General features: G+C 41.0%; 1 protein-coding gene across 2 annotated transcripts in view; it reads left to right on the top strand.

Moving 5' to 3' along the window:
• ERG (ETS transcription factor ERG) overlaps nucleotides 1–23,680 on the top strand; it is a 149,197-nt gene that overhangs the window by 30,776 nt on the left and 94,741 nt on the right. For both annotated transcript variants that reach the window (XM_083826801.1, XM_083826802.1), the window contains exon 2: nucleotides 7,641–7,728. In XM_083826801.1, coding sequence (XP_083682927.1) covers nucleotides 7,690–7,728 — 39 coding nt within the window. In that variant the 5' untranslated portion in view covers nucleotides 7,641–7,689. The remainder of the gene's footprint in view (nucleotides 1–7,640; nucleotides 7,729–23,680) is intronic.

Below are 23,680 nucleotides of genomic sequence, written 5' to 3'. Positions count from 1 at the left end.
CTCATGTACATCATCTGCCCTTCAGTTTCACACAGCCACTTCTGACCTGGAAAATCAAGGTACCAGAACTGTATGCGGAATGCCATCATGCTCAAATCTTTCCCAAACAAATACCCTTGAAATGCAAGAGGCAGAAGCCAAGGAAAGCTTTAAGGAACTGGTAACATGCACCACAGGGGATTGCTCTGTAATTTGTTCTTATTGAGCTGGATCTTGTCATTTCACTTTCTAAAGCACACTCATTTTGTTTTATCTTTTCACAGAAGATATTAGTTTTACTTAGCTTGTGACTCAGCCTCAAAATAATTTCTCATTAATTCATTTGATAACAGTGTGTATATCTTTCCACAGCTGTAATTTTAAGTGGAGCGTTGGTTGAGATGTTTGAAACAGACCTGGGTCCTAACAGTGGAATGAATGTAAATTAGAAGTTACTGTTTGTCACTATATATCTCTTCTGATGTCATCTGGCTTTTGTACAGTGCTCTATTTTTCGTTTGAAAGTCGTATTTCTGTAGAGCACTAAGGTCCATAATTATAACCTGCAGACAGAAATTGTGTGGTGGTTACTTTGTGGCTGTGGGTCTTGTTCTTGTGGAGGTGACTTGTGGACATCTTCAGCTAAGCATGGAGTTGTGTTGAGATTGAGTAGTTAAACACAGAAATCTGACAGGACAGCTCTAGCATGAAACTGAAAGGCAACAAAGTGTATCAAACAGGAATTTGACTTGATCTGGCAACTTTTCTGGTGAACTCTGTGGTTTTCCACTTGGAGAGTATAAAGTCTTGAATTCATTTGCTGCTGTCCCCATGGTATCCTGTGCATGTGTGTAAGTATCCTGTAACAGGATAAGCATCAGGGAGAAATCATTATCAAACACCCCTGCATGGTATTATGATAGACAGTCAAAACCTTGAGCTATGGAAAGTGGTTTATGCAGTTAAATGTGTCAGACGTGACTCAAAAGTCTCCTTCCTTTCTGAAGATATTACTTCATTCATGTTAACCACATTTGTAAGTGGCCTGGACTGAAGAGATAGTGTTTGGGGAATTCCAGACTCTTATACGCAGTTGGGAGTTTCAGGAATAGCTACTCTGCATTCCACTTTGATATATAATCCTCATTATGGCTTTGAATAAGAACATGGTAATTCGCCAAAAAATAAATAAAACAAGTTATTGGTCAGAGGCGTACTATATAGGGAGTGCTAATAAAAACAAATATTTTTGGCTGTAGTCTAAAGTTCCTACTGTAAATGAGCTAATTTAGGGCTGTATCCTCCCCTGAGATCATGCATTAAACTTAAGATAAGCAGTAGCAGTACAGATATATTTGGGTGGTAGTGTAGAAATGTGCCTTCTCCATAGGCTCCACATTCACAGCGAAGGAGTGGGGGACCATTCTCTGCCTTTTCCCCATAGGTGGACTGACCTCTCCAAGAAAAAGAGCACTGTTCATTCATTACGAGAAACTTAACTCCTTGTACTACCAATTCATGGTTTAACTCCTCAGGAATGTGTGCAGAAGAGCTTTGTATCCCAGAACAAAATCCATCTTCAGTTTCGATGAACTCCAGGAGAGGCAGACGTAGATATAGATGGCAAAGATATGCCTTCAGATAACGCATCCATTTCCACCCACAGATGCAAAGGACCTGGACTACAGCTATTAGTGCAGAGCTAACTGTAAACCCTGGCCATCTGGGCCCTCACAAACAGGTGGTGACACGTGGTTCATTCTTCAGTTACTGACTCGCTTACGGTAATATTCAGCTTGTGGTTTCATGGTCAGCTTAACTCACTCAGAGCCCACAGCTGCTGATGACAGGCGTGGGTCTCCCCTCCCTGCCACTTGCAACCCTGGGGTCTCTGGAGGTGCCATGATTCGCTGGACCAGGGAGCTGGTGATGTTGAAAGGAATCCCATTTGCTTTCAGGTCAACCAGTACCCTGACCTGTCTGAGGGAAATAACATTAGTACCGTGTGAGGGAGAGAACTTATCGGCATGAGCTAGTTGTAAACACAACTCTTAGGTGGCTTTTCAGGAGGAGAGCTGGGTGGAGGAGTTGTGTTTATTTTGAGGGGAAATAAAAAGTAGCATTTATTTATTTATTTATTAATATTTTAAGGTGTTTTTTAAACATGAAAAATTTTTTGGCTTTTAGCTGCCAGAATTGAAACCCAACAACCAACCAACCCCTTTGCCCCCTGCTTTTTTTTCCCTACTGACTTTTTAAACAAAGAATGCCATTTTATCTAAAAATCTAAAAAAAAAAATTAAGAAGATACAATTGGAAAATTATCTCTCAGAGAGATTACTATTTATTTAATGTACTCATAAGTACAGATATGCATTAGATTCACAGGTTAGGATCTATTAATCCTAACTTACTAATGGAACAGTAAATTCCAGGTAGCATCAGTTCACACTTGCAGCTAAGCACATCAGTGCACAAACACATCCATTGTGTGCAATCCTGCAAAGGCAGGATGAGTACAAAAAGTTTTAGTTAAGTATGGAAATTTGTAGAAATGCTGGCTGACGGGCTCATCTTTTCCTATTTTCATATTTTAGTTTTCTTGTCCTTTACTGCCCATATTTTTTTTTTTAATTTTTTTTTTTGGTTCATGGTATCCACCTGCAGTCATGAAGTCATATCCTAACAGAGAATATGTACTGTCTGCAGATGAATTGACTTGACAGTAGCGTTTCTTGAATGTGGCAGGATCTTTCCACGGGGTTTTATTGTTGAGGTTGTTAGAATGCAGAGAGATCGCAACAAACGAAGCAACAAAAATAAATTGAAGTGGTTATACTCAACCACAAGCTAAACACAAAAGCTTTAAGCCCATGTTATACAGCTCTGCTATGTAATAGAATAGTGTCAATATTGTCCCTGGGTTGGAAGAGTTGTATTTCACAGATTCTGCTCATCATAGCCCTGGTTTACAACTGCTGAATTGTAAACATCCTGTGATTTCAGTTCTGGGCTTTTCTTCAGTAGATATGACTGGGTTTTGCTCCTCATGCCATTTCCCTCCCCGCATGCTTGTATTAATCTTCTGCTCCTGAGTTTTGCATATATGAACTGAACTGGGTAAACTTCTGGCCTGTCTCAGACAGTCACAAAAGTACAGTTTATTTCAGTGGATGAGGATTTCACCTCTTCTCTTCATACTACTATTAAGAGTGACTTCACACTGGTTTTCAGTTTCTGGTCCTTGGAGCTCCTTGGATCTGTTCACTGTTCCTAAAGTGTAACAAGCCTAAATTTGCCTCAGATTTGCTCTACAAGAGTTCACAATATAACTGTGACAATTTTAGGTGTCCACAAAAGCTGAAAAGCACACGTATGTCAGTCACCTAACTAAGTAGGGAAGCTTTAACGTAAGGCAGTAGTAACTTGCACTATTTCTAAACACTATGAGGAGATATGCAAATTTACATGCCTTTTGGATATCCCAGTCTTTCTCTCTTTTACGCGCTATCTCACCAGTGCTGGTAGGACCCAGATGCCCAGAGAGAGATTTCCTGAAAAAACAATCCAGAAATGGATAGAGTTGCACATTGCAAAAATTCTCAAACAGCTGAAAAACATCAGTTCTTATAAAATATGTGACAAGCACAGCTTGCATGACAGTGGGAGGGAGGGTATGAAAGTCCTGCTGGCACTCACTCAGGACAGTCTGCATAGCTGTTGACGGATTCACCTCCTGTGAGTAATGGTAAACATCCTAAAGTCATGCCGGTAGAAATTCTCTGCAATGCCACTCAGTATTATTCATCATGCCGGCACGTGTGTGTGTGTGCGTGCAAATTTCCAGTGCTGTGCGCTGTGCATAGCCTTTCCCTCTGTCTTTTACTCACACAAGTGTGAATTGTAAAGTGCAGGTCCTTGCCACCTCAGAGACATGGGTACAGGGGTCTTGTCAGACAGACGTTGTCCTCCAAGCGGAGCTTTGCCTCTGCTCTCTCTTGTGCAGCCTGTGCCAGGGTAACCATTTAATATCATCCTTGCTTTCATGGCACCACAAATCTTGCTCAGCATTCTGGTTGTGCTGCTTGTTGTGGATGAAATGGTCCTTTGTTACCTGGTGCTGTACACAATCTGTGGCTTTACTTTTGAGCATTAAATCTTTTGCAGATAAATATTTTGGGCCAGGTTAACCTAACCTGCTCTTTTTTTTTTTTTTTTTTTTGAATATCATAAGGAAAAGGACCTATGTTCCCATCTGCAAGCAGGGAAGTACCTGGCAGGAGGTGGGGTAACCCCAACATGGAGAGCCAAGAGAGAAGGGTGTATGCCACTCCCCAGACAGAGAGGACATTCAGCCTCCCAGTACTTTGGCAGTATATTGTACATTAAAAAGTCTAATCCTTTCGATATGACTATAAAAAGGAAAAACAATGTAATCGCATCTGGCGAACTCTAGAGCCGTACGTAATTCTGCGCCCCTTTGATGTGTTAGCATCACTCCTAAACTACAAGTTGCATGCGCAGAAAGGCAACAGACCTGAGAGCCTCACTGTCCCCTCTTGCTTGGGGTGCAGTGCGAACACCAGCACACCGATCTCTGGTTCTTTCCTACCATACCATGGCTGATGCTGTGGGGCCTTCCTCCATTTCAGTCATGGGATGTACACGTCCAGAGGAGAGTAAATGACAGTGATTCGTGACGCCAGAGTCTTCAGGAAAACCTGCTCTTTGGCTATGAATATCCTTCCTAGGCTAAGCCCTAATGCAAGAAAGCACTCAAGCAAGTGCTTAGCTTTCAGTTTATGTTATGATTTCCCTGTTTCAGTCCGCTGGACAGAGGTGTCTCCCTAAAACTGGGTTTGGTGTCATTTGGACTCTTAAAATTAGAGCCATGCTAGTCAGGGGACGCAGAGCAAAATCTGCCGCCACGTGCAAGCCCTGTGACGGACGGTCAAGCACAAACATGACCAGCATGAAATTTGGGGTGGGGGTGGAGGAGGTTCTGGCAATAAATACCATCTGGTTCAGAAAGTTAGTACCAGATGTCTGGAAGCGTCCAATTCCAGCCAGTAAAGGTGGAGCTGAAGTAATTAAAACGATATTTCTGTTTGGAAAAAGGAAGAAATACTGTCACGGCTTTTTAAACAACGATTTGCAAAAGTAAGAAGGCAGAAGTCACGCCTTTTGCAAAATATGTCCCCCTATAGGGTAGGCATGAATGAATGTCCAGGAGAGAAACAAGAATACACTGCCAAAGATTGAGCTTAAAGCAGAATTCCCCCTTTTGGGATCGCTGCTGTGCAGCAGGATGGGGAAAAAAGTCGAATGGCCAGAGCAGTTGCATATGCATCTTTCCAACTCATGGTGGCTAACTTTTGCTTCTCTTTGATTCCCATACTGTGTGGTGCAGAGTTGGCGACTGTCTTGCAAATGCTCTCCATCATCTCCTCTCCTATAAAGAAGCCATCTTTTTGGGGGAAAGATGGGATATGCATAAACCTGGCATCATAGAAGCGACTTCTCCTAAACCCCAGGTCCTTCTAATAACTCCAAGCAAATCTGAGCTCTGAAAGAAAAGCTTGTTTCCCTCCCCAGAGTGCCACGGGGCATTTCTGGAAGAGAGTCCACACCTCTAAGCTCAGCACGTGCTAAGTGCAAAACACTGCTCTTGTCGGGCGAACCACCCAGGCAGCCAGAGCTGGGGAGAGGCAGAACTCCCTGTGGTATCTTCAGGTGTTTCCAGCCCAGCTGTGCTGGGAGCTGCAAGTGGGCTGGGAGAGGTGTGGTCTGGCATGTCCTGTCCTTGCCACCATGCTAGATGGCACCCAGTGGAGCAGGGGACAAGCCCAAGGGCAGGTGGTGCAGCGCTGCTGGGAGGTGGCACGCAGCCCACCATTCTTCAGAAACCTAGGTCAGCCAAGACATGGGGTAGGGGCAAGTGGCACAGTGCATCCTTGTAGGCTGAACAAAGTCACGAGGGACAGAAATAAACTGTGGCACAGTTCCTCAGAAGGCTTTGTCTTTATTCTTTGCTGGTGGTGAGGCACCTTTATGGCAATGCCACGGTGAAAGTACAGGAACTGTGAAAACATGATCAAGTGCTGGGTGCAAAATATTTTTCTGTTCAGTTTAAATGAAATGTAGGAGTTTCCACATTCCATGTATGATGTTTTGAAAGCTTAAAATATGAATCCCATAAATCCAATGAATAACATGACAGGCATGGATTTACTAGGGAAGGGAAAAAGGGACCTGAAAGGCATGTCACTGCTGATGTATATGACTTCAGTCTGAACAACATTGCTGGTGAAAGTTAGCTTTTACTAAAACAAGTGTCTATTGCTTTTGAAGACATTTAAGCTCTGTGGAAAGATATATCTCCGCTGAAAGTCGTGACATCAGTATCCCATTTGATCACCCATAAATAGCCGAAAAAAGTGTATGAAAGGTCAATCGAAATGGGAATTTGGCATGTGTTGGGGTTTCCCTAGTAGGCTGTAGAATTAAGTACTTGATTTTCATTGATTTGAAGGGGAAAAAACCTGGATCCTTTAAGCAGCGAGGGGGAAATTCATTAAGATCTAAATGGAGGTATCTCTAATTGCTATGTGTAATTCCATAGTTTATACATGGTTTCCTTAAATCATGAGGACACTTTCTGGAGCAAACTGCAACTCGGTGTCAGTCACTCTATCAACTTTTTGCCTGAAAAAATAGATAAAGCTTATCTGCAGTTTGATCTGCAAATTCGTGTAGATCTGAGAACAGATAATGAAATAAAAAAGATGATACTGATGAAGCAGAAGATTTTTTTTTCTGATCATGCCTTACCGCTTTAAAAGATGAAAGAAGTTCAAAGTCATGGGCAAAAAGAAGCCTCTTGCACGAGAAATGGGAATTTCCAGGCTTCTAGGGGAAACAGAGAAAAAGATTACTTTAAATGACATTCATGTTCCTACATTTTTCCATATTTTTTCTAGTTTCCTGACTTATTGATCCCAATTTATTAGCACTTAATTGGTGTTCTAGCTACCGAACAGTACTTTAGATTACTCAAACTATATATATTTATTATTTTAAATTGTTTTAGTGGTTCCTCACCCCCTGCACAAGTAGAGAAATGCCTCATGCCTGCCGTAATCCCTTTGTGCTTTATTACTGGACATGGATAAGGGATCCCAGAAGATCCATGCTCTGAAGTGCTGTTAATTGAGTGGCTGGACCAGATTTGCAGCTATTGTAAATGGGCACAACTTCAGTGAAACGATACTTGCTTATATCAGCCCCAGATCTGTCCCAGTCCTGCTGTATATGTTTCTAAATTGGGAAGAAGAGATTGTGAAAATCCCTGATATCTCTGATGATTAATAGGGCTGTGCAGTGCAGAGCACATCCCAGAGCTCTTATTTCAGGAAAATCCTCCGTTACAGATAAAGACCAATTTTCCATGAGTTTTTCAGGGCTGACTGTTTTCTCCTATCTGAAATACATCCTTGCAGACTACACAGAAATAGAACTGTCTTAGAGCTTCAGCTGTACTGATTTTCAAGGAAGTCTGGGGAAGGAAAGGTGCTTATATGTCTATAAAAAGATAAGAGATTTCTATTGAAAATAAACCTTTAAAATATAATCATATGACTTTTGTTTCTTTGGTTATGCAGCTGCCTTGGAATCTGAGCTTCTGGTAAACACGTTGGCCTGTTAAAGGACATGATTCAGACTGTCCCAGATCCAGCAGCTCACATCAAGGTTAGTTTCCTGTTTACTGTGAGTCCTCAGATGTTATGAGAGTGATAAAATTTAAGAATATGTATACGTAATGCAGGTCTTCTTGTATATTTATAAATTGTACTACTGTACAGCACTGGCTCTTTTATTTCCTGATATTTGTATGTTATTTGTATGAGTCAGTCATGCATTCTTTGTTGCTGACACCTGTTCTGATGTGTTCTGAAGTATGTGGATATTTTGAGGGTAAATCTTTCTATGACTAAAAGCCCTTGATCATCCTATAATATTTGTTATGCTTGATAAAAAACACCTACTTGCAAAATACTGAATTTGTGTCCCCAGTTCTGCTCCATGAAAACCAGTGGCAAACATTTGCTGAAGAAGAAAAATAAACATAATGCAAAAAGTCAAAGCCACACAAACAACCCTTTGAAAAGACTCAGTGCCTGGTTTTGTGTAAATCAAAGGACAAGGGATTGTGCTATAGTCTTAAAAACAGCATTGTTTTGCTACATTTCAGAAGGCATTGCATTGTTTTTCACTCCTTCATTAATATTATTAGTATTACTATTGTTCTATGTTCTTTTTATCCTTCTGTCATGGAAGAATAGGAACCTGCTAGACATAGCTGTCGATGTACTGCTATGAATAAGACATATCTGGGTATTGCCTGTAAACAGCACCTGAGCCTCACAAACTGGCTGGTTAGGGAGATGCTCTAGCTCTGCTTTACTATTTTATTGTCTAGAGGTTTTGTTTGGAAATGGTTGCCTGACTGCTTCTAGAGTTGAACAGCAATTCTTTTCCAGAAGGAAAAAGACACTCATATAGCGGTGTCTTAGGTGGGAAAATCCAGCTGACCCATATTTTTATACATATAAAATACATATAAATACATATACATACAAAAATATGATGAAACTGCACGTTTATCATTCACATGGCTCTGCTGCATCAAAGTACTGCTGGTGTAATGAGATTGCTGTAATCAAAGGGATAGATCAGACATTCTAAGCAAGCTGAGAATGAAAAGATTTCTTTTATTCTTTCTGTCTATCTGCCTTTCTGTTTCTCTGTCTGTCTTTCCTTGAAGCTACTTTTTCTGCAGCTTCTTTTATGGAGTTTCTTCTCATTTAGCCACTATCCACCAGTCAACAACTCTCTATAGAAAAGCTTCATTTTTTTCAACTTATTTTTAACTGAATAAAAATGAAATATTATTTTAAATAGCTCACTTTTCCTGTAGAAAGGTACTGAATGAAAGAGCCTCTCTATATAACTCCCTACAGCATTTTTGGATTGTGTTTAGATACTAGGGTGAAAGGCAGTGGTAGGAGAGCTCGTCTCTTCCCTCTCTCCAAATTTTCCAAAACCCAGCACATTCAGAGTCTTCTGGCACTCGACTGTCTTTATCGAAAGAGCAGGAAAACACCCCCACCACAAGCAGTCTCTCCCCTTAGCATGTCTTGTCACCTGGATTTCAGATTTTGACCGGTAAGAATTCAGAAATTTTATGGGGATTTAGTACCTCTTCATGCTTTCTAAGTTTCCACAATGCCAGAAATAACATTAAGAATAACTCAGTTTCTTGCTTTCTGCCAAAATCGGTATCTGAAGCATTTTTATTTTATTTTATTTTTTACCATGGGAGTTAGAATTTGAGAGAACAAGGCTGGATATGTATGCGTCTTTTTATGGCAAGTAAAAGAAAGCTGCACAGAAATCTCTGTAATAATTCTGTGTTCAAGGGAACCTGTAGGAGTCTATTTTCAGCAGAACAGCACACACAAGTTGTTGCTACACTAAGAAGGGGTGCAAGGAAGGCAGTTACTTTAATACAGTGTTTGGGAGAGGACATCTAGCCAAATAAATCTCAAATCCTTCACATTTCTGTTTATGTAATTAGGGTCTGCTTTGGTCTAAACACATTCTTCAGAAAGCTGCCATGGATGCTGTTCATTTAGACTTTAAAAGTGGATGTAAATACGTTGTTAAAAGTAAGCCATGAGAAAGTAATGTGCATGAGACATGGGAAAGACTATTTGCTGTGATGGTCTTTTCTACCATTAATTGCTGTAGTGTTGTAGAAGGGACACATTGGGTTCATTACAGTCATCCTTGATATGGTTTTGTTTAACTATACTCCATCAGGTAAGTCATATGGTATTCTTTTTTTTTTTTTTTTTTCTTCCTTGAATAAGCAGACGCAGCCTCAGTCATGCACATTTAGAGCTGTAACTTTAAAGATCGCTTTTTAGGAAATGTCAGAATTATTAAGATTTGACAGATTTTAATTTTTAATTTTTCTGCCTGAACATGTGCAGAAAATGAATGTGCAATATAAATGAATATGGCAATATGAATATTCAGACTTTTTTTTTTTTTTTCCAGCAAGGATGATTTCATTTGCATTATCTGAGTTCTCATGTGTGCTATTTTGAAAACAGCCTTTTGCTCTACCAGAAGGAAATGCAACCAGTCTCACAGCTCTTGTGCTCCGTTTCAGAATGAGAAATTATATGAACCTGATTCGAATGCCTAGGCAGAGCCTGTCCAATTTTGGGAATGTTTTGAAAATCTTAATGTGTGTCCTCATTTTGTTTGGGCAGCTTCATTCCATAGCTGCTAAAGATTAAGCTTTACATTTTTCAGCTTGAATGAATCATTCATAATTGATATGGTGAATCCGTGTTCCTGCTGCTTCCTAACATGTAGTATTGCCTGGGTCACAGGCTTGCGTTTACCCAGGCATAAGAGACAGAAACATTTAATGTGGACAGGAAAAAGGATGTATATGTTCAGACCCTTAGTTCTAGTTCAGCAAAATATGAGGAATTTTGACCCTGGTCTTCAATCACATGTCTATTGCTTCTGAGTGAGCTGAAATCAGTAATACTACTTGCATCAGTAAGTTGAGTATGTGTTCAGTGGTTTGTGGTACCAGCACCTTAGTTCAATAAGGTTTGCTACTCCTATTGCTAAAGGCTTAAAGTAGTACCCTTAGTATGGATTAATGGCAAACTGTTAAGAAAATAAGGTTTTATTTTATTTAAAGCAAGACAAATTCTTTCTGGTATCTGTAATCAGAATGAACAAATTGCTTTTGGAAAGTCATTTGTGCAGTTTTTCATAGTTGAGGGGGCTTGGCTACAAGGTGTGCAGGTTTACACCAAGGTTTGTGTATCATCTCACTCTTCCAGAATGGTTTTTCTCTAATGAGTCTGGAAATTGGAGAGGAGTCTGCAGAGAGGACTGTTTGCAACTAGCTCTGTCCTCACCTCTGAAAGGGGCTGTCATTTTAATTGGGAGTTATAAAATGTTTGATGTTAAGCATAATCTTAAGGAAGATTTTTGTCTGTGCTGTCAGGGGATCAAGGTCCTTCCATCACCAACAGAAATTTTCAAACACAGCAAAAATAGGTCTCCTATGTATGCTAAGTGTCACTTCTAGAAAACATGCAATTTTTGCTGTCTTTCTAAATGGGGTGCTGCATGGAAGTGCTGAATACAATTTTCACCAGGAAGTTGAGCCTTTGCTTGTCAGTCTGAACTATGTTGCTTTGGGTAGTCCCATGTTAGTCATTTGGAAGCTACATAAAGATCTAGCTGCTTACACTGGCATTAAATAAAACATCTTAACAAGAGTTATATCTCATCAAACTCAAAAGAAAGGTTAGATATGTTTTCAAGAAGTTAGCGGCTAGACTGTCTCTTTGAATGGGCAAGACTAATAGTCCTTTACACACACTTTTCAATGTGATTTTTTTTTCCTGCTATTCATTAAATTGTAATTCTTAGAACAGTAACCATAGAAACACTGTGCGAGTGCTACCTCGGATTTCATGTTTTGTTTTTAATGATGTAAGCTTTGTGAATGCTGACTGTTCGATAAAACTTTTATTTTTTTAAGGGTTAAGTTCTGCTTTCAGCAGCCTCATCTGCAAAGACCAAATGCTTATTTGGCTTTAGTTAGCTTCTGACATCACTGCTAGAGATTTTATTGAACTGGTCCTCACTGGGAGAGGAAGAGTCCAAGGTACTGCTAGGTAGGCAAGTAAAGTACTACATTTATCAGGAATGGAGTCAACATTGGGGCAAATGAGTGTAATTCACTGAAGCAGTGATGATTTATGCCAACAGAAGATATGGTCCGCCTATATTCATGTGATCCACTTTTTCCATTTCTTGCTTAACTGGGATTTTGATATTTGGGATAAAGGCAGAGACAGGTGAATGGCAACCTGAACAGAAGTGCTTGTGGATTGTATAGCCTGAATTTGCTTTGTAAAACTTGAGAAAAGGGGACTGTTTATGTCCTATATAGCTTAATCAAAGACAACATCAAACACTTGGAGCCAAATTCATCTAGACTGTATCTGCACAATCTCTCTCTTTTTTTTTTTTATGTATGTAATTAGAGGTTGTTGCCTCTGAATCTTTCAAATTGTGCTTACCAAGTCTGAAAGTTGTATGTAATACTACAATGAAAAAAAAATCTGATTTCTCGGAAGAAATAAAACAATTATTTCATAACTGTTTCTGAAAATTACTCCCGAGTTTAGCACTTATATGCCTGGGCTACAGATTAGGTGGCACATGCATATTTCCATGTACAGCATCCCATATTGTCATTGGAAGTATTACAAAACCTAGTCCCAGAACTCCTTTATTGGCCAAAGAACATGTTGGATTTCAACTTGTGGCAGTGTATAGATGCTACATGATGTGCCTAATTAGCTGTGTTATGGTTAAATCAAATTTGTTTCACAGGTATTATTAATTAAGGAGCATATTCTGGGTCTGATAAATTCTGTTATTTTTCCTGGAATTGTGGAGTCTTTAAATAGGATCCAAGATGTTGTTATGCTGGGAGTTTTTTATGCACAATACAATTGCTGACCAAATAGGCAATGGGGACAAGAATGGAAGGAGGATAGAATTACTATTATCCTTATTTACTGACTCGTAAAGGCCAGGCTTTTTCCTCCCACCTCTCTTTGACTAAGCTAAGAGTCTAGTCTTTGTGGATTCATTGCATTGCTCAAGAAAGTCTTTCTTTGATTATAAAATGATATCTGGGCAACTCAACTAAGAGTGAGAGCATGGAAGGCTGAGCCAAAGATACAAAAACATTTGCCCAAAGTCATGTGTAGTAAGCTAATGGCAGACATATTGCAACATAGTTGAGTAGCCAATGCATGTGGAATACGTCATACTACGGTATCATGGCATGTCACAAGTGGAGTCAATTTGATAACATACTCCCACTCTTTCCAAAAAAATATGGACTGATGGCTCTTGGCTAATAAGCCAGACCTCGTATAGGTATGGATCAGTGATGATCCCATGGACGAATTGCCTGCCATGGCCTCTAGCTGTAAGAAGGTTTGTTTAGCCCTAGTGTACAGAGGTGAATAGGCTACCGTGGCTTATCTGGGCTGCAAACTTGCTGCCTGACAGCTGCTTCAGGATAACTGCTGCATGCAGGCTCTCATTTTGTGGGTTACAAATGTCCCTCAGTGACAGATGTGAAAAAGCATCCCTATCAGCTGTCCATGAAGTTGCCATTGCTGAGTAGCTGTAAGTCCCACCCTCTTTGCTTATCCCTCACTGTGTACTTCATTCATTATTCTTGCAAAACTTTAAAAGCTCTTCCTATTTTTTTTTAATTATTATTATTTTTATATTTTATTGGCAGGATAACAACACTTTCTATTTCACTATGCTTCTTAATAATTATGCTAGCTGTATCATTCATAGTTGTTAAATCTTGCTTGAATGATAGCTATGGTTTAATCTGGGTTCTCATAAAATAAAGCAACTGAGTTTATCATGAATGTGGGTAACACTCCTCTGCACCAGCACTCATTCACTAAGTCCCCAAACTGCCAGGCTTAAAGTCTTGTATGTTGTTTCCATCCTCTGTCTGTGTACATCAGTTTCATGTAAGAATGCCAGAATCACTACTGTATTTGAACACTAAAATCTCCTTGTATGCAGAAATTGTGATTTAGTTCCCAGAAATTTTGTATTCTGAACTGTAAATGAATGATTGCCGTAAAGCTTGCATTGGTAAATTCTTTTTTCTTTTTCTCTTGAACTCTACCTCCTTCTTTCTGCCTGAGCAAATACCTCCTTGCTAAAGGAAAAGAGAGATAATGGCTTCTGTGTACTGTAATTGATGAACTTTCAGCAATTCAGAGCAAATCCAAAACTGCTGCCAACAGCCAGATGGAAAACCGTGTTAATGACATGTTCAAAGAAAAGTATGTTATTTTGATAGGGGATGGTCTAGAGACTTTAATCTCTATTGTTCTGGGGACTAATGGCATGGATAATTCCTTAAGTGAGGCCATTTTTAAACAAAATTTATCTTTTTCATAAGCAGGAAAGAGCAAACTAAAGAGTACCAAATGCATTTTCAATGCAGTGTTTTACACTAACCCTTTGGTATGTGGAATCAGATGTATTCAAATCTCACTTCTACAGTCTGCCAGCCAGTTAAAAGTTTGGACATTTCTACTGCAGATGGGTAGAAATAATAAAATGGATGGTCTTAGAAACTAGGGCTAGGATGACAAGCTGAGAGTGGGGAGAAGATATGAGAAGTGGGGAAGGATGGACCAGACAGTCTGAGGTAGGGACAAATAGGGATGGACTTGGGGGAAAATAAGAGGGAAGACTGAGGTCCTTTCTCCTCCTCTCCTCTAAAGCCTGAAGCAGGACTGAGGGCTCCCAAATCACAGGCTTGTTTTGCTGCCTGTAAATCTCTTTCAAGCCCACTGTGAAAGGAGGTGTCTCTTCCTCTCCTGGCCATCCCAGCAGATGGGGCCATCAGCTCCATTAGCTCAAGTGACTGTGCTGTGTTTCATAACTCTGCAGCTAGAGAACTGAAGGGAAGGGATGTGGGAAGGTCAGCCCTGGTGGGCTCTGCCAGCATCCTGCTTGGGCAGCCTGGGACTCCAAAAGGCTGCCACGACAGTCTTCTTCCTTGACAAGTGGTTACAGGAACCACCTGCCCAGGGCTATCCTTGCACAAATATACAGTGCAAATGCTGCATATGATTAGAGATTATCTCCCAGCGAGTCAGAAGTTACTATTTAATGTACATTGGATTTGTGTTTTGCCTTGACCTGGCCATAAATATCGCAAGCAATGGATCATCTTTAACTTTTCTTGAGATTATTCCACAAAGCTCATTATCATGAAGTATTTCCTCATATTTAGCCATGCTGCTCCCTTCTTCAAACAGCCTTTGTGTATCTGCTCTGTTCAGATCCCTACTCCTTTAATTTCACATTGCTTTGACTCCTCCTCACCTTCTTGAAGGGGGAGATTTAAAGGGGTGCTCAGGGGAGGTTACCAAGCATCACACAGCCTGTCCACATTAGTTCTGGTCACAGTCTGTTTTGGGTGACAGGGGCCAGGCAGCCTTCGCCCATCACCACTGCAGCTGCATCCAGCCCTGCTTCCAGCCCTACTTGTTGCTTGGTCATGAATCACCACGTTGTTATCCTTTTGGTAACACTTCCTAGAACTGATAGGCATCCCCCAAGGGCTGTTGCTCCAGCAGCCCATGGACAGGGAGAGCTGCTTCTGAGCTCAGAGATGTGCTTCCTCTGCACACACTACTCAGAAATGAACCTCTCTTCTCTCTCTTTTTCTCTCCCCCTCTTCTCTCTTTCTCTTTTTGTTTGTCTTTTTGGGGATCTTGTTTCAGACTTATACTGAAAAACATCCTCCTTATATCTGAAATCTCATTTCTTTATTTCCTATCCTCATTCTGATCTCAAGACCCTTTTGGATTATTTCATTAGTCTCGATGCTATCCCAGAGTTGACTTTAGTGTGCAATATCTTTCACTGATGTGTTGTTTAATCTCTTTCTTTAGATTATTAATACAGACATTACCTCATAAACAGTTATGGGTATTTGATTAGATACATTCCACCAACTTGCTATTTTATCGTTTGCCTTAATTCTTTGCCCATTATTCTGTATGACATTTTCAGACTCTCAGTGTTCTTTCCAAAGCCTGTTCAAAGTCTCATTGTGAAAAATATTTCTTCTCTGGCTCAAACCAGTAGCCAGTATTTGGGTACTTCCAGGCGTGTTTCCTTAGAAAGGGAAATTGATTCTCTACCTTTGCTGTATTCTTGGGGCAATTTTGTTTATTTATCAAAAATGTGAGTGCTGTCCTTGTTGCCCTAGAAGAACAGAAAGGTTGATAGGTCCAGTGCTGTCCCCCTAAATTCCCACATCCATCTTGCCAGTGAGCTCTGTACTCAAGAGGATCTACAGAGTGCTTCCTCTGCTACCAGATCCTACTGAGAAATACAGCCGTAACCTTTGTGCTGCCTCGTAGCCTGTAAAACCCAAATGTTGCCCTGCATATGTACAATACAGTAAACTGTACTGAGTACTACGTTACTCAGGTAATGTAGGTGAGTTTTACCTTACTACATCCCTTATATCCCTAGGCCAGTGCTTCTGTTATTTACAGTGTCTTTTTATTTATTTTTATTTATTTATTTATTTATTTTGACATAAAAGGGATCAACTTCTTCTGTTGCTGAGCCTTGGAAAGAGAGTTTGGCATGTGCATTGTACATTTCATATTGCCACTGGTTACCTTGGATCAAAGTTAAATTTGCTGGCAGTTGTTATCACCTCCTTGCATAGCAGTAATGTTTGGTAAGACACTATAATCTGATATTTCAAATAGAACGAAATAGTGCTCAAAAGAAGGCAGATAAATCAGCAGTGTGCTGAGAGCCTTCTCAGATGAGCTTACATAATTATTTGTCCATACTGCCTTGTTCACATATATAGATTTTCCAGGAACCCAGAAACCTGGCAGATGTCACAGTTGTGAATAACGTGTGAGGAATCCTGCAAACGTGAGAATTCTTGTGTCCAGCACAGCCACCTCTTGTGCTGAGCACTGCGTACACTTCTCTGATAGAAGTTATAAAGAGCAAACTGGGGTGCGCTGGCTTAAATCAGTGGTAACCTGACTGCAGGAGAAATCTGAACATGCACTAGGCTTTGTTGCTACAGCCCCTAGGGAAACAGCTGGGAATGGGAGAGGGTGCTTAGTTCCCAAACCTGTAACCCTCTTCACCCCTGTGTGTTGTGTTTACTGCTTAGTCAGAGAGCCTGGCCTTGCAAATGGTAACACTTGCCTCATGCCCTGTGGGGAGGAAAAATAGAATAAGATGGGAGAACTTTGAAATGGCAAATGAGCAGGGAGAACCCGGGGATGTGATGGACAAGATGCCAGCCTAACTTAACTGATTTTGCTTCGTGTTTAGTTTAAGCAGGTCCCCTCTTTAGAGAACAGGGACACACCTTTGTTAGGAAGGGGTGGATTGTCCTTGGGAAGTGCCTCTGTCTTTCCACTGTTTACACAGGGAGTAGTTACCTTAAGTGCAGGAGGTCTTTTAGGCAACTCATCATTAGAGGAATTGAATCTCACCTTAAGTGGCATATCCTTAATATATAACACAGAACTAGGGGTATGCTCAAACCTTTCTTAAACAGGCTAGCTCCAAATCCCAAAGCAATATAATGACATCCAGATGATATTTTACATAAATGTAGTAGCTTTTTGGAAAGCAGGGAGCAGATGACTGGCTGTGCAGGAGCAGCCACGTCCCAAACATCAATATCTTTGCACATCAGTGCAGGGCTGAGATTTGCATGGCAGGACTATGGGTGATGCCTGAAGACACTTGGGGTGTGGTCCTTGCTGCTTTGTCAGGAGGAGACAGGTTAAGCCTCCTTCCTCCCAGCCTCCAAGCTTCCTCTCAAAGGAACCTGTTCACCTGAGCACTCACTGAACCCTCCATAGAGAAAATCTGGGTTCAAGGGCTACAGAGCACAGCGTGCTGCACAGCTGGCACCTAGCAGGCACATGTGCCTTGGTCTGGGACAGCAGAGCTTTCCTGCCCAATGTTTAGACTTAGAGGCCCTCAAAATGACCTCACAACGAATAAAAAAAATAAAATTAAACTTGAAGTAGAGGCCAACTGAGAGTTCAAATTCATTCAATTACAGAAACTAAGGGAAGCCGCCTACTCCTTAGTTACAGCTTCAGAAAATCTTTCCAATTCCCTCTGAATTGTCCCAGAACTGCAGCCAGTCGGCTAACAGCATGTGAGCCATCGCAGCAGACATCATTAACTCAGACAGAGGAAAATATACTTTCAGTTATTACATGCTAATAAAGCACACACTAAACAAATTTAGGTAACAGAAGCAATTATATCATTAAACATTTAACTCCAAGAATGATTTTTAAATTGCTAATAATTCAAACCAAAGCACACACACAAAGAGGAAGGGGGAGTAAGGTAATTTGAACAATTGCATCTAATCAGTGCCTCAGTTTAAAATACATAGCTATAAATGTCAAGATATATAAGATCTGATGCAAGAACAGAAGTGGAACCAGAATGAATAAGCATTCCTCACTTGACCAGATTCCCCTAATTGGGAGGAAGTTAAACACATGGAGTGGGGAACTTTGTGAACAGGGTTATCTCCAGAGCTCTCTTTAGATACCAGGCTATGTGTCTGAACACCTTTTTGAAATTGTCGGGAAGCAGTGGACTGAGGCACAAGTATCAGGCTCAGCCTCATGCTTGTGTGAGCCCTTCCCCATTCTGCTGCCATCACCTGTAAAGCAATATAATCTGGATCATTACTGATTCAATGCAGGAATACTTCTCCATGAGAGGAATGGAGAATTTTCCCTCCTCAGCTGATAAAAAAATGTTTTCTCTTGCTCTTTGAATTCCACTGGAAGGAAGGAAGAGACTTTTGTGGGCTGCAGCAGAAGGTGGGTTTGATGAAGATCAGTTCTTTTGGGATGAAGCTGGGTGGGACGGTCTTTTGGAGGCAGAATTGTATTTGTTTTCATAGTTTATGGCAGGGTTGCTCCCTTTGAAAAAGTATAAATCTTAATCAAATAAAACTGATGTGCTGCCATATTTACCCATATCACTGGTTGTCCTACATCATGTTTTAGCATATAGGTTACATGACAGAGTTATCCGGGGGTTACCAGCTGACACAGAAGCAAACCCTCATGTTAAATTGCCTGCAGATGTCCTCTTCCAACTCCTGTAAGGAACTTTTACCATTTCTCTCTCTCCTTTTTTTTTTTTTTTTTTGTTAAATAAAAGCAGCAGAAGAGAGGGGGAAAAACAATCTCAGTCGAATCTCTGTGCTAGTGCCTCTGTTTGCAGGACAGGAAGCCTTAAGAAGACAACACAATTAATAAGCAAGCACAACGAAAATCCCTTTAAGGATTTCTATGAACTTTAGTGGAATAAATGAATCGTGGTTATTTTTAAAACTGGAGCTGACTGAATAATGCCAAATCTATTGCTGCCAAGGTGGGCTTTTCAGAAGATTCAGACCTGAGGAGGTGAGAAGATCTTTATATTCTGTTGGTTTTGATTTATATGATATTAGAATCTGTGGCATAGAGTTCTGACTAGGCATCCCTTTTGTTTTGATATTGATCTAAAGAAATCAGGATTTTATCTGAGGGACTGAGGATTTTATCTTCTTGTTCTGTTTGGCAGAAATCTCCAAGTAGATTGTGACATTCTTGAAAACATTCACTGTTTTCATCTACATAATTAGGAATTTTTGTTTTGTTTTCATTGTATGAATTTACTGAAGTTTGTGAACTTTTTGCCTGGCTGTCCCCCTTGGTTGGGGAAATCACAGAACGTTGTTTCTTTTTCCTGGCTAGAGGAGTACGGGCTATTTATGCACAGTTTTAAAATATGCTTTCTGTGAGTGTTACATGTTCCTCTTGCAATACGATATTTCTGGATGGTCAGTCTAGCCAAAAGCAATTGCAAAAGGTTAATGGAGAGCAGAGCTCCCATTTAGACACCTACATGAAGTACCAGCCCTTCAAAAGCTGTAAGTGCCAAACAACTCCCACTTGGAACAATGGAAGATGGTGACTGCTGACAGCTTCCAAAAATCTGGCCTCAAATAGCTTCGAAAGAAATTGATTAACAGTTCCAGCATTTTTTTTTTCCCGGTGCTTGCTTAGCTCTTTGTGGAGAATATTTTCTGCACTGGAAGTGTGCACACCAATTCCAGGTAACTTGCTAAAAGGGAAGCTTCTTCTGGAAATGTGGACTTCAGGGAAGCTTGGTAGGTAGGTAGGTAGGCAGGCAGCTTTTTCTCAGGTTTGCTTCAGGAGAGCTTTGGCTAGCAGTATTGGACTTTACTAGGCAGGTAGTAGGAAAGTGCTGGAGATCTACCTCTGTAACTCCCCCATGTGGATGCTTTTTTCAGTAAGAAGACAAAAGTAGTTTTTCCAGTTGCTTTAAACTGCTTCGGAAGTGACATAAACAAAACCAGAAAAGGCCACATTTACATTACTGAAATAGGGATGTCCAGATGGGAAATTATAGTAGTAGTATAACGCTTGCATTCTAGCTTCACGTCCTGTGTAACTTCCATGTGTGGGCAAAGTAGATAAATTTGCTCTTCGCAGCTACATACGCACTTCTTTCTTTTGATTAAACATGAAATACTTTTGTATTCCCTCTTGTGATGATGGACTGGGGTCCATGAGAAAAGTAGGATTAGACATTAATATTCCGGGAGCTGTAAGTTATCTTTGTGGCTTAGTGATTTTTATTTTTAATTCTATCTATTGCAACTTACCAGCCTTTTTTTTTTTTTTTTTTTTTTTCAGTCAGGCAGACCTTTCAAATACAAGAACAATAGGATTGTCCTAAAATGAAGGAAGATTAACTCTGAAAATCAAATAATGAGTTTTGGTTGCTGCTGCTTTTTAAACATGTTAAGCAGGTAGGGGACCAGTATGCTTGCAAATGACCAAAGTCTTCCTTTCCAGTGGTAATCCGTATTCTTTTGAAAAGCTAATAAAAATGGTGTATGAAAGAAATTCCTGGGGCACTGCAGAACTCACCCTCCTAGGGAGAGAGCCAGATGTGCTGGTTAATAACCTAGCAAGCATTCACAGCCAGGGCAGTAACCACTTGGTATCACCTAAGCCAGACATTCTGCTTAGATGCAATGGAATATCACATACTGGTCACATTCACAGCAAAGAGCTGGAAGACATGTGTAGTCTTATTAAAGGGAAAAAAAAAAAAAAAGGAAAAGAAAAGGAGGGGACACAGAGAAGGAAAAAGAGACTGTGTCTGTCCTGAGAGGCAGCGAAGTAGCAGACACACTCCTCCACATGTGCATTAGTCTGTCAGCGTGTATTCTGTTCTCCAGATGTTGGTGTGGATCCTATGGCAGGGACCATGAGGGGAAAGCTTTTAAAAGAAATCATATTTCAGTGGTGAAATTAACGTTACCAGATTTTTAAAATGCAATCACCAGTGTAATTTTTCAGAATGTTTTAGTAAAATAAGTACTTTTAGATTTAAAGCTTTTCACAGACTTCTTTGCCAGTGCCTCTTCTGAGCACAGGCGTACACGTCTGAAGCTCATCACTTGGAGCACCACTATGATTCCTTACAGTAAATAGCACATTCAAACTGTTCTCAAATTAGTCCTACTGGACTGAAAATCATTTGGGGAGTGGGTCTCTGAAGTCAGATGAGCCTTTTTCAAGGCCCCACCCCTCAGCATCAAACCCTTTGAGAGCTTTGGCCATCTCATCAAAATAATGCTTATGCATAGTAAAAGCACATATATTTGGAGGAACAATCAGAATACATCAGCATCAAATAAGATATATATTTTTTTTAATTCTCAAATTTACTCTCCAAGGCATGGCAGAAAAATAAATTACTTATGGCATTTATGGTATATTTGTAACTTGAAACTGATGGCTTCATGTTACTGGGCGCAACGTGCGCAGTGTATAAACAAACGCTGCACAAAAAGACGAGTCCCAGCTTTGTCTCTCTGACACTTTGCCTCCGTGACCGGGGTCCCACACCAAACGCCACACGTGTGTTTATGCTGAGCTGGTGTTTATATTGAGCTCAGCTCAGCCCAGCGCTGCGGCATTGGGCCCGCTCATGGTGTGAGCAGGGCGGCCGAGGGGAGAGCGGTGTGCTGGGATAGGAGACAGAGTGCGTGCCTGTCCAGCCATGGCCATCACACAGGAAAAAGGAGGGCATCTGCGAATAAACATTTATTCAGATGCATTAAACAGTGTGGTTGTTGTTCTGGTCTGTAAATTTTTCATGAGGCCTCAGGAATGCAACATTTACGTAAAAAAGACTGTGATGTTCAAATGTGACTAAACCTTAGGCTCATGACTGATAGATAAGGAATCACTGCTCTTCCAGCTATCGCAGAAAGCAGAAGATGTGGATATGTGAAAATGTGAAGAGTGGATTTATAATTCTGTTGCAAATAGAAACAAGGCAATTTTTATATCAATATTAGTACAGTGCACTTGGGAAGCAGTCTGGATGTTTTCATACATAATCACGACTTTGGTAAAATTGTAAATTTATAGAGACAGCTGGTGTATCTTTTCCCATGTTGGAATATTATCAATGGAGCAGGTCTTGTGAGAACTCTTAATTTGTAGTTTCACCAAAATCCAGACTTTCAGGTGTAGATTTCTTTGTGGCATTTCACCATTGCATCTGATCTCAGTTCTGTAATGAATCTCAAAAGTCAATGGATCTCTGCAGTTTGTTCTTGGTTCTGCTGCACAGAGCACATGAGAAGGTGCAGCAGCAACTAACAGAGCTGAAAAACAAAATGTACTCCTTTCTGATACAGCCAGGCTGTAGCTCTGAGTGCCCAGCAGAGATAACCAAGCTAGCAAATGTCCTGCACACAGCAGAGACACACTAGTGTGACATTAATGGCTCGGTACCCTGCTTGGTAGCCATGCAGTGACACTCCACAGGCAAGGAAGATGTCCTCCTGAAGAAGAAAAAGGGACCAAGCAAACATTCAGCTTCACTGAATGACTAGAGAGCGTCTGACCAAGTTGCTAGAAGACATTCCTCTGTGGCCAACAGCAAGGCTAGCATTTTGGATAACATTTCTGTTGCAGCAGCAGACCTGCTGGGCCCAGATTTGGGTTCAGCAGTCGAGGAGCTGAATGTTATCTCAGACACCCATTAACCTCGCAGTCTCCCCTTGGCGCTGCACGCACACGTTGGAGGGGGTTAGGCTGAGAGCTGTCAGGACGCTGTGGGCGAAAGCTTTCAAGGCAAAGCAGCCCATCATCACACACTGCAGTTTGTCAGAGTAAGAGCCTTGGAGCCGGCCGGGTGTGATTCATTCATCCCAGCAAGGTCTCTGAGGCAATTTGACATTATTCGGGCTGATATCATTAATTAATGAGGGCTGAATGTTATTCTTAGACACTGGGTTGAGTATTGGGTAGAGGAGCCTATGAAAGGGCTCTTTGATTTTGGAAAATTCCTATGACACTGTCAAATTTGCTAACAAAATTAAATCATCTGCCAACTTTCCAACTTAAGGAGCACATCCCTTCTGGAGGCCTGACTGAGTCTCGTCAGTGCCTTCTCTGGATCAAGGGATTATTTGATTCATAATAGTGCCAAATGAAAATGATAGATGGCCTCCAAAACCAGGTCATATTAAATCTTTCAGGCAGGCTTTGGAGAAAGTGTTTCTGTTTGTTTGCTTCAGCCCAGACTTGATCCACCCCCACCTTTGTTTTGCTGTTTTAGCTTAACGCGCCCAGGGTGGAAACGAGCCAAAAACACAGTTTTGCACAGCCTAGGTGTGGGTGGCTGGGTTTTGCCTGGCCTCTGTCCCTCCACCAGGGTCCTTTTCATGCACCCGTTGCTAGCTCAGAGCCTGGGCATGAAGCCAACCCAAATGTAGTGAGGTTTGGGTGCTGAGAAACGTCAGCGTTTGCTCCAAGGCAGGGGAGAAGAGCAGCTCCTCCTGTCCCGTCGCTGCCATCCTGAGGGCTGTGCCGCTCCGTTCCCTCCACCGCCCACCTCACAGCCC

The sequence above is a fragment of the Anser anser genome (assembly GCF_964211835.1).
Source record: "Anser anser genome assembly, chromosome: 1".
NCBI classification, from domain to species: Eukaryota; Metazoa; Chordata; class Aves; order Anseriformes; family Anatidae; genus Anser; species Anser anser.
The sequence above is the reverse complement of the archived record's forward strand: the minus strand, read 5'-3'. Positions and strand labels throughout refer to the sequence as shown.